The 12,325-nt window shown below is 41.2% G+C and overlaps 1 protein-coding gene across 3 annotated transcripts in view; it reads right to left on the reverse strand.

The window, feature by feature from the left end:
- ANLN (anillin, actin binding protein) overlaps positions 1 to 12,325 on the reverse strand; it is a gene marked incomplete at both ends in the record, with an annotated part of 50,199 nt that overhangs the window by 35,382 nt on the left and 2,492 nt on the right. For all 3 annotated transcript variants that reach the window (XM_080929807.1, XM_080929806.1, XM_080929805.1), the window contains 4 exons: positions 909 to 1,122; positions 2,603 to 2,988; positions 6,233 to 6,547; positions 8,162 to 8,318. In XM_080929807.1, coding sequence (XP_080785933.1) covers positions 909 to 1,122; positions 2,603 to 2,988; positions 6,233 to 6,547; positions 8,162 to 8,318 — 1,072 coding nt within the window. The remainder of the gene's footprint in view (positions 1 to 908; positions 1,123 to 2,602; positions 2,989 to 6,232; positions 6,548 to 8,161; positions 8,319 to 12,325) is intronic.

The following is a 12,325-nucleotide window of genomic DNA, read 5'->3' on the forward strand; positions in this document are numbered from 1 at the left end:
CATTTGCTCTGCAAGCAGGAGGGCCTGAGTTGGCCTCCCCAGGATCCGTAAGAACCCAGGTATGGCTGCATGTGCTTGTCACCCTGGCCTCGGAAAGGAGATACATAGCTCCCAGGCAATCACTGGCTGGCTACCAAATAGTTTTCAGTTTGGTGAGAGATGCTGTCTCAAGAGAACAAGAAAGGAGGACGAACAGCCTCCAGCTTTCATGTGTATATAAAGGCATGCCTGCCCACACGCTCAGATGTATGCACACACATAAAGTTAAGCACAGAACACAGTACAGTCTGTCGCAATATGTTTTTGCTAGCTTTTTTTAGTCCTGTGTTTCTCAGTTAATGATATGTGCAGAACACCTGAAAATGAGTCACAGGATAAATAACAGTATTTTATGGAACATCAGCTTACTACTTTTAAGAAATACAAACCTTTATTTATATACAAAAAGCATACAAATATGTAAATATAATGGAAGTGCAGAACTCTATATGCATCTTAGCTTCTCTCTGCTGTTGGGGTGGGGCAGAGACAAGTGGATCCCAGGAGCTTGATGGACTGTTCTGTTAGTCAAGTAAAATTGGATTTAATCTAGTCAGAGTAAAAACAGGAAAGCAGTGTTCCACATACAAAGTTATAAGACTAATACTCTGACATTCCCCTAAAATGTAGTATCTAATTATATGTGCCTTCATACAGCAAAAATTGGAAAAACAAAAAAAAAAGTAGGTTGATAATAGATGCCTACGTAACCCCAGGTCCCTGGAGACTATGGGGAGCACAAGACTGAGACCAGCCTGGGCTACTTAAGTCCCAAGCCAGCCTGATATACAAAACCAACAAGGTAACAGTAAATAAAATGTTGAAAACAAGTGTCTTGAATCTACAACAGTTTCAAATACGTTTCAAACCTGGTGTTGCAAGTTTGTCCTTGGATTGTGACTGTAGACAAACTTCTCTGTTAGCTTCCTCTTTGGGCTGAACTGCCTGGGATAAAGCTGGCTTCTCACAGGGTTTCAGCACTTCTGTTTTCAGAGGACTAGCAGTTTTGTGAAGTAGCTCAGGATTTTGTACCTCACAGGTTTTAGTGATGGATGCAGCCGACTTCACAGGGGAAGATGCTTTCTGAAACATGACAGCACATGACAGTGTGAACAGTAACTGTCATCATAGCACAGATGCACAAACCGTTCCAGTTCCATCTCCTTCGTAGCCATTATACAAAAATTACCAGAAATTATTATTTCCTTTGCTCACTAACATATCATACTAAGTTAAATGGCTTTAAAAAAATCAGCTTATGAAATGTTATAATTTAAATTAATAGGCAATTTAGTTTCATACTGATAGCTTAGTAGTTGTCAGGGGCAGGGTCACTCCAAGTTTAAAAGTTCTCAAATTATTGGGCTAGTTTTTACTAACCTATATTATATTGAGTTATTTTTATTTGTATTTTTAAGTAAGTTAATATCAATTCAATAAGAAATAGGTTGAGCATTCCTTACTCAAAGTACTTTGGGTTTCTTTTGAAATGAGATATTGAAATGGGACCCAAGTTTAAACATAAATTCAATTATTTTAGATATACCTTAGACACTGACTGAGAGCAATTTTGTACTATCTTAAAAAGATAATTTCATGTGATAGAGTGGAGATGTGGTTAGCTCAGTGACACAGTGTCTGCCTAGTATGCAGAAGCTTGGGGTTCAGTTCCCAGTTCCACAAACAATATAATTCATGAAGCAGAGTTCCTTGTGGAAATTTCCACTTCTAGTATCACTCAGAGACTGCATTCAGATTTTAAAGTATTTTTGACTTCAAATTTTCAGATTAGGAATGCTTAGCCACCCTAAGTATCATGGTCTTGAAAGTTGATGATAAAAAATAAAACTTAAGTTTTGGCCAGGAATTATGGTAAGCACTTGATGTATATTAGCTTATCTTTCTAATAACCTCATTCCATGATTTTACATATGGAGAAATGAGTCTTAACAATGTTAAGGAACTTGTACAGAGTCACATTTCTCACTGTTTTAGAGCTGGGACTCGAGGCAGGTCTACTCCAAAGCTCCTGTCTATACCGATAGGCAATCCTCAGGAAGTCTTTTTCATTTTTTTTTTAACTACTGAGATAATAGTACATGCATAAGGGGAAAGTTTCAAACAGTTAAGGTTATACAGTGAAATGTATTACCCTGATATTCCCTTTTGTCAGTGTGCCTTAGAGGTGACCATAAATACAGGCTTATACTATCCAGAAATATTCAGTGCTTTATATTTATAGATATCCTTAAAAGTGTTGTGATCAAGGAATTAATTTCAGTTATTCCATGAATGACAAAAAGAGGTCCCATCACATTCCATTATTATACTCTGGATTTATTTATGTATTTTTACTTTGAATTTTTTACTTTAATTAATTTAAATTAATATTATTTCAGTCACAAAATGTTAACTTATCTTAGATTAATTACCAAATTTATAGTTTACACTTTTTATGAGACATATAAATATGGCGCATATATGCACTACATAATACCTAACTACATATAGTTATTACCATTTATAAGAGAAGTTTCAAAAGACCTAAATGATATTGACTCACCACAGAGCTGGACACTGAGGCTTTAAGCAAAGAGCCATCGGCAGCATTTGAAGATGGGTCTTTCCTGACAGAGGCATTGCCTTCCCTTTGGGAACAGCATGTAGCTTCCTGCTGAACACTGCTACTATTGATTCTAGCAGATGCTCCACTTGCAGACGAAGATTTGGATAAACAAGCGGTACCAGGCTGTTCTTGTACACTATTTTGTTTTGCAGATGAGTGGCTTACATCATCTTCCCAGGAGCAAATCGTTGCAGCAAGGTTGGCCAGACGGCCCCTTCTTCCAACTGGGGTAGCTGAGGCATTTGAAATGGGTGGCTTGGAAGGTGAGGCAGTGTTTTCCACAGATGGCATTGGTGAGAAGTGTGAGCTTTCTGATACATCATCTGAAAATGTTATCAGAAAAAATCAAAAGCCATATTTAACAATTATTCTTATAACCATGTGATTTAATAAAGAACTTAAAAAAATTAAATTTAAATGTGACATCTTTTCAAATTAAATGGTACTTAATCCAAATTTAAACTCCCTTGACATGTACTTTTTTCTACAGGTTTTTTTTTTGTTTGTTTTTTTGCTTTTTAAGACATAGACCTGGCTCTCCTGGTACCGCTTGCAAATGTGCATGCACAATACCTTTAAAATAAATAAATATTACAAAGGGAGGCTGGAGAGATAGCTCAGTGGTTGAGAGCACTGACTGCTCTTCCAGAGGTCCTGAGTTCAATTCCTAGCAACCACATGGTGGTTCACAACCATCTGTAATAGGAACTGATGCTGTCTTCTGGTGTGTGTGAAGGCAGCAAGGGTGCACTCACGTACATAAAAGAAAAGAGGAGGGAGGAAAAGAACTAATGAACTTAAGGTAAAATGCATAGCAATGAGGGGCTAGAGAAATGACTCAGTACTTAAAAGTTAAGGTCACTAAGGACAGTTTTTAACACACACACACAAACATACATGTTCTTTTAAAAATTCAGTATATAGACTGCAGAGATGGCTCACAGTTAAGAGTACTTGTTGCAGGGGCTGGAGAGATGGCTCAGTGGTTAAGAGCACTGACTGCTCTTCCAGAGGTTCTGAGTTCAAATCCCACATGGTGGCTCACAACCATCTGTAATAAGATCTGATGCCCTTTTCTGGTGTGTCTGAAGACAGCTAGTGTACTTGTATATAATAAATAAATAAATCTTAAAAAAAAAAAAAAAAAAAAAAGAAAGAAAGAAAAAAGAGTTCTTGTTACTCTCCCAGAGGACCAGGATTCAATACCCAGCCCCTACATGACAGCTTGCAACAGTCCTTAATTCCAAACCCAGGAGATATGACACCCTCTTCTGGGTTCGACAGGTGCCAGGAATACATGTGATATGCATACTTACATGCAGGAAAAATTAATATACACAATGCAGTCTATCAATTCATTCAGATTGACTCATCCTAGTTCTGGCTATGCCTCCAAATTAAAGGCTTTATGATACAGAGACAAAGGTACATCCTGGCTTACTCATACTTCAGAGATGCTAATCCAAAACTTTCCTATCTACATTGTCTCTGCACCTAGGTTCCTTTTTAATATAATATGGGTATTTAAGGAAGCCATTTCAAGGTTGTTACATTACAAATCAGAAGATCAGTAAAGTTAGCTATGACAAAAATTGCACTGGACCATAAGCACTAACTTGCTTGCAGCTAAGTTCCAGTCCCTCATCTGTGTCCAGAACTGTAGCAAAAGAATATGCTTTACAGCTCAGTATACTGGGGTGGGGTATTTTGTGTTGATATTACAAACAGCAGTGCACGCCTAGTGTCTTCAGTGATGTGTGAATATATGAGCTAGAATTTCCTGAATAGAGAGCTGAGGTCAGTACTTTTTTTTTCTGCAATCAGGAAGTAATTTAGTTTTAGGTGAAGTTTGTCCCGGTTCAAGAATGTCATCATTTACCTAAGTAAAAATGCTCTTCTCACTCACTGTTTCTGTGGACACAACTCCTGGTACACTAATCATATACAAGCAAAGAACACACACACACACACACACACATACACACACACACACACACACACAAAACAAAACAAAAGCACCTGCCTGTCATGCTACTCCAGGCAGGCCACGAATCTATAATCCTCCTGCATCAGCCTCCCAGGTGCTGGGATTACAAGCATGTACCACCGCATCCAGCTCCATGCTAAATCTTACCAAAAGCAATTTAAGACTATGCACCCACACTAGTCCTACCTGTGACGTCACTATCCCGCACCAGTCCTACTTGTGACATCACTATCCCGCACCAGTCCTACCTGTGATGTCACTATCCCGCACCAGTCCTACCTGTGACATCACTATCCCGCACCAGTCCTACCTGTGACATCACTATCCCACACCAGTCCTACTTGTGACATCACTATCCAGCACCAGTCCTACCTGTGACGTCACTATCCCGCACCAGTCCTACCTGTGACATCACTATCCAGCACCAGTCCTACCTGTGACGTCACTATCCCGCACCAGTCCTACCTGTGACGTCACTATCCGCACCAGTCCTACCTGTGACATCACTATCCCACACCAGTCCTACCTGTGACATCACTATCCTGCACCAGTCCTACCTGTGACATCACTATCCCGCACCAGTCCTACCTGTGACGTCACTATCCCGCACCAGTCCTACCTGTGACGTCACTATCCCACACCAGTCCTACCTGTGACGTCACTATCCCACACCAGTCCTACCTGTGACATCACTATCCCGCACCAGTCCTACCTGTGACGTCACTATCCCGCACCAGTCCTACCTGTGACGTCACTATCCCGCACCAGTCCTACCTGTGACGTCACTATCCCACACCAGTCCTACCTGTGACGTCACTATCCCACACCAGTCCTACCTGTGACATCACTATCCCACACCAGTCCTACCTGTGACATCACTATCCCGCACCAGTCCTACCTGTGACATCACTATCCCGCACCAGTCCTACCTGTGACATCACTATCCCACACCAGTCCTACCTGTGACATCACTATCCCGCACCAGTCCTACCTGTGACATCACTATCCCGCACCAGTCCTACCTGTGACGTCACTATCCCGCACCAGTCCTACCTGTGACGTCACTATCCCGCACCAGTCCTACCTGTGACATCACTATCCCACACCAGTCCTACCTGTGACGTCACTATCCCGCACCAGTCCTACCTGTGACGTCACTATCCCGCACCAGTCCTACCTGTGACGTCACTATCCCGCACCAGTCCTACCTGTGACGTCACTATCCCGCACCAGTCCTACCTGTGACGTCACTATCCCACACCAGTCCTACCTGTGACGTCACTATCCCGCACCAGTCCTACCTGTGACGTCACTATCCCGCACCAGTCCTACCTGTGACGTCACTATCCCGCACCAGTCCTACCTGTGACGTCACTATCCCACACCAGTCCTACCTGTGACGTCACTATCCCACACCAGTCCTACCTGTGACATCACTATCCCACACCAGTCCTACCTGTGACATCACTATCCCGCACCAGTCCTACCTGTGACATCACTATCCCGCACCAGTCCTACCTGTGACATCACTATCCCACACCAGTCCTACCTGTGACGTCACTATCCCGCACCAGTCCTACCTGTGACATCACTATCCCAATGGCGCCGCTGCTCAGCAAGCTTCTGCATTCGAGTTTTAATGGAGGAGGAGGAGGCGGTGGCGGATGCTTCTGATCTCGAGTTCAGCCCTCCGCCTGTGCTGAGGAGCAATGCTGGGGCAGCCACAGAATCACTGACGGCAGCTGGTGCTGGGGGCTTTGTCTGTCGAGGTGCAGGTCTTGGAGAACAAGGTTTTGCAGCATCAACGGGTTCTTTATTTTCTAAGTTGGAAGCTTCCACTTCGATTTTGTCAGAACAACGTTTTTTTGATGGTGATGGTTTTGTACAAGATTTTTCTAGATCCAAAAGAACAGCAAAAGCCCACAGTGAAACTGCTGCAGTTTTCACAGCCTAAAAAACTAGAGGTGGGTGCTTAACAATTAATAAAGTATCAAATCTCTCTGGTGCTTGAGCTACTTAAAAGAAAAATGCAAAAATTTCTTTCATTAACTTAAATATGACAGGAAAACAACCCTTTTAGGCGAACATGTCATTTTTCTGTTTAAAAGTCAATGAAAATAAACGTAAATATTTTCAAGATGTATGTATAAGATTTTATGTAATTTAAGACAACAGGAAAATGAACAGCACACCCACAACAGTAACGATGCTTTCTAAAGGATCTCACAGATGAATCACTTTGTTTTAGGGAAGAAAAGTCAAGCTTAGAGAAATTAAGTTATAGAAAACAGGCTTTCTGTTTATTTTTGAAACAACGTGTCATGGTCAAAAGCAAAGTTGAAGGATATCTCACTTGAGGCCTGGGCAAGAAGTGGGCTCTGAAGACAACTGTACTATCTCATCTATACCAAACAAAATCAGCATCTCATACTTTAAACTTCTCTGGACATCAATAAAGTGAGTGAAAATTCCTAAAGGCACCATTCAAAGTAAGGTATTTTACTTCTACCCAAGAGTGGGTCTCAAGGGATCTTCTGAAGTAACTATGTGTATGTGCTATGTGTGTATGCAAATTGTTCTGTGTGTTGCACAGACGTGTGCAGGTACACATGCAAGTGAAGTTAGAGGTTGTCATGAGTGGCCTCTATGTATTCCACCATATCACCATATAAACTGAAGCAGGGTCTCTCTCGCTCTAGAACCCAGAGCCCATCAATCCAGCCAGTCTACATCTCCAGCTGGTCCTAGCAACTCTGTCTTTCTCCTCCTTGTCCTTGCCTAGCCCCAGCACTTACATGGATGCTGGAAATACAAACTTCAGGCCCTACACTTGTGCATCAAGGACTTTATCCACTGAACCATCTCCCCAGCGCAGGAAACTAGTATTTTAAATAAGAATGAAAGGCAAGTAAGATGGTTCAATAACATGTTTGCTACACATTCCTGAAAACCAAGTTTGACCCCCAGAACCTACCTGAAGGTGAAAAGAGAAACTAACTCTATTAAAGCTGTCCTGTGACCTCCACTCATGCACCACGGCACAAATGCCTACACACAACAATATATTCTTTTAAACAAACAAAAAGTTAGAAGGTGCCCACCAGAAAGATGACCCAGTGGCTAAGAGCAGTATGCTCTTCCAGGACCTAGGACCAACATGGCAGCTAACAAATGTAGACAACTTCAGCTCCAGGGGATTCAACGCCCTCTTCTGTTCCCCCGGACACTGTACACATGCATGCAGGTAAAACATCCATACACATAAAATAAAATTAAATGTATCTTTAAAAAGAAGAGTGTGAAATTCATAAAAAGTCAGTTCCCTGGCTATCTAACCAAGTTCTCTGCCTGGCCTGATGTGGCAACCTTGAAATTAACAGAAGGCTGTTCTTGCCCAAGAAGTCAGTTGCATTTGTCTCCCAAAAACTGGTTCTTCTATATGCATAATGACATGTTTGGGTTTATTTACTCTAAATTCACGCCAGGTTTACTTTTCTGAAGTCTTTTACCTTCGCCCCCTGATAGCGGCTGCTGCTGATTACTTGCTTCTGAAAGTGGCTCTCTGCCTCGCTTCGCATGAGGTGCAGATCTTGCTGCTGCAGTAGGCCTCTCAGCCATTTTTCTCTGAAGATTTTCTCGTCTGGCACGTGTTCGTTCTAGTAACTTCTATATTATACCAGGGTTAAGACACAATGTTAGCTGAAGGTTCACAAAACCTCAGATGCTTTCAAAAATCAACTTTTATGTAGGATAACAACCAAACACATTTCAAAGATAAAATCTCAAGTAGCTGACCAGGATTTACCAAGCATCCACATCAAAATTACTACAGTCAATAAGAATATAAATAAGAAGCGTGTAAAGCTACGTATATAAGATTTTAAATGCTATGTGTTTTCTGTTCCAATCAAAAGAAATAATCAGGGACTAAGTGACAGTCCCCTAGTACTCACGAAAAGCCAGGCATGGCAGCATCCATCAGGACCCACGACTGAGGGGAGGGACAGAAGAGTTCCTGAAACTCACTGGCTGGCCAGTCAAGCCAATCAGTGAGTCAGGTTGGGTGAGAGATCCTGTCTCAGAACACAAGGTAGAGAAAGACTAAGGAAGATGTGTGAGCGATGTCAACCCAGACTCTATGTGCACTTGTGCCCACTTGCACACACAGCTATGCCAGCAGACTCATACAAAGGAAATCTGTATCACCACTTGGATCTGGACTGGCTGGCCTGGACTTAGGGTTTCCTTTGATTGTCGTGAATAATATGCTATGTAATGTTCAATGCTAGGTCCCAAAGTCTTCCAGCTTCTGCACTGTTTTTGGACTGGCACATCATGTGAAAAGCCCAGGTCTGACATGCTCGACGAACAGCTCCACTGAAAGCCAGCATTATGGCATTTAGCACCAGATAATTTGCCATAACACTAAGAAATGCTACATGATTATAGGCAAAAGCAGGAGATGAACAGCTAAGCTGAGCTCAACACAAACTTCTGTTTCACCAAATATGAGAGTGGTTGTGGCTGTGGAGGAGCAGGGAGGGAGCCCAGTGAGACTGCTCAGCAGGTTGAAGTGTATGCTGCTAAGACTGACACCAGAATTCATCCCTGGAACCTACATGGAAGGAGGCAAGAACAATTGTTTTCTGGATGTCACACCTGTGTCTGACATACATGCACTACCACCACACACACACACACAAATAAACAAATGTCATTGTGTGTGTGTGTGTGTGTAAATATGCACACATGCACCTAACTGCCCATGGAGGCCACAAGAGGGCAGAGTGTTGGATTCTCTGGAGCTAGAGTTACAGGCGGCTGTGGGAAGCCACTGTGAGTGCTGGGAAAGCAACTCTCTGTAACCAGCTAACTATATCTATAGCACCAAGAGAACATTTAAATTAGAAAAAAATTATTAGTGTGTGCATGTGTATGAACAATGTACCTCCTGTGTTTGAAGAGGATGACAGATGCCCAGGAACTGGAGTTATAGATGGCTGTGAATTATCATATAGGTATTGGGGGAACTAAACCAAGTCCTCTGCAAGAGCAACATGTGCTCTTCACTACTAAGCCACTCTCCAACCTCCCCCATTAAAAAAAAATAACAGAGGGGCTGGAGACTTGGCTCAGTTGTTAAGAGCACTGACTGCTCTTCCAGAGGTCATGAGTTCAACTCCCAGCAACCACATGGTGGCTCATAAGCATCTGTAATGGGATCTGATGCCCCTTTATAGTGTGCCTGAAGATAGCTACAGTGTACTCACATATAAAATAAATAAATCTTAAAAACAAAAATTAACAGAAGATATTGTTGTTTAAGTATGTCAGTATGCTAGGTAGAAAAATAGTCCCTCCAAAATGCCTGTGCTCCTGTCTTTGACTTACAAATGTTCGTGTTAGCTTATAGCAAGAGGAATTTTGCTAATGTGATTAAGAATCTTGATATGTCAACATTGTCCTGAGTTATCTGAGTAGACCCAAGAAAAACCACACTGGTTCCTCCAGTGTAACAAAGTGGCACACGGTGAGAAGGACCAGATGCAGACTGATGGGAACAGAGGCTTCGCATGGATGCAGGCACCAGAAGACAAGGCCGCAGAAAGATCTACACGTGCAAACAGTCAGGAGATACATTTTCTCCTAGAGCCTCACAAAAGGGATGAGGTCCTACTTATACTCCCACTGACTTGATAAAACCCATTTCAGACCACGACCTATGAAACTAAAAAACTTTAAGTCTTTAAGTCACCAACTTGTTTGTTTTTGGAGACAGAGTCTTTGTAGCCCTAGTTTTCCTGGAATCCGTCATATAGACCAAGCTGGTCTCAAATTCATAAGTGATCCACTTGCCTCTGCCTCCTGAGTGCTGGAATTAAAGGCGTGCAACACATTGCCCAGCTTAACGCCCTAAATTTGTAATAATTTGTAATATTACAAAAATAATATGTAATATTACAAAACTCAGAAATGAATCTCTGGCAAATAGCAAAAAATAACTGTAACTAGTATTTCATAACAGACTTCCCAAAGGAGAAAAATGCTAATCTTCTATTTTATTAAATAAATACTAACAGATAATAAAATAGTCATAGGTTTAAAAGCTAGCCACAGAATAAAATCATAAATACTCCTTTTTTTCCCTCACTCTGAATCAAGACATTTCTATTTGAATCAAAATGTTATAAAACAATTTATTCTTCCTTAAAATGTACACTATTAAAAGAACAAACACAGATAATCACTACCCTGTATATACTGAGCAGTAATTAATTAATTAATTAATTAATTAATTCAGACTTGGGGATTAAGCTATATTTGACCCATTTAATTCTTTAATACTAACTCCTCTCGTAGGTCATGAAAGACTAAGGAGGGAGGGAGAAGGCTCTTGGGTAGGAGACAACATGGGATCCAAAGCTAGTTCAAGATAGCTTGGTCTCCAGAACATGATTCTGCTTACAACACAAAATGTGAACTGCTGCAGGATATTTGATCACATTGTGTTGTTTACTGGGAAACTGTTTCTAGTTGTACCTCAACTCTAGCATACACCTTTAATCCAAGAGCTTTCTGCTTGTATATTGTAAACAGGATTAAATAATGTCAACCAGGTCAAGAGCCAGAGTAAGCAACCAGTTGACAGGGGTCAAACGTAGGGAAAAAACATAGAAAGAAAGAGGGAGTCAGGACAGAGAAAAAGAGGAAACAAACAAAGGAAGTAGAAAGGAGGGACATTCTGTTTGAGGGGTTTCTGGGCTGGTGTGAAGAACTTCCTTTTAGGATGTTGGCTATTGAGGAAGGTCATCTCTGCCTTTCTGAGCTAGCAGGCTTTCGCCCCTGCATCTGGCTCCTGGGTGGTAAAAATCAAACACTTGAGATATTGTTAAAAACAACAACGAACTAAATTTGGGTTAAGGCAGAACCCTCTGCACTCAGACATATTTCTAACTTAAGGTTCATTGAAAGAAGTAACAATCAAAAGGCTGGGTGCACAAGACCTTCATCCCCTAAAGAAGTCTCTGCCAACCAATCAAAAGTGGTCAGACTACTCTACAAATTCATTATGGCTTGCTATCTCTTTCATGATAAAAACACATCAGTGTGAGAAAACAAAGCCGCCCTAATCGATGGGCAGGCCCAACATTCCATTCTGCACAGTCAGGTACTTGAGTCAGTACAGCTCTCATGCTATAAGCAACAGTTTGCAACGGTTCACAACAGAAAAATGTGGTTTGGCTATTCATACACACAGTGCTCCACTGTTTGCAATGAACTCAAAAGTCACAGACGTAAAAATTATCATTTAAATAATCTAAACAACAAAATCCGGTTAATAAGTGCCAAAGGGTTTTTTTTTTTTTTTTTTTTTTTTTTTTTTTTTTTTGTCTAAATTACATAAAGGTGCGTGCTTAGTATTTTAAATACACTTTCCTTATATTGTATCATGAATTTAAAAATTCCTTTAACTATAAAGTATGTTAGATGTTGGAGAAAATATGGAGAAAGGAAAAACCAGCTGATTTTGAACACACATTCTGGAAGGAAGGTATTTAACATGAAGTGCATGAGAGGTGAGCACTGTGAAGTGTGGCTCACAGTGAAGGTCTGGAGGTTGTCCTGTACACTGGCAGTCAAGTGTGCATTTATAAAGCAGAAAAGGCAGGTAA

Source organism: Micromys minutus (genome assembly GCF_963924665.1).
Source record: "Micromys minutus genome assembly, chromosome: 16".
Classification (NCBI taxonomy): Eukaryota; Metazoa; Chordata; class Mammalia; order Rodentia; family Muridae; genus Micromys; species Micromys minutus.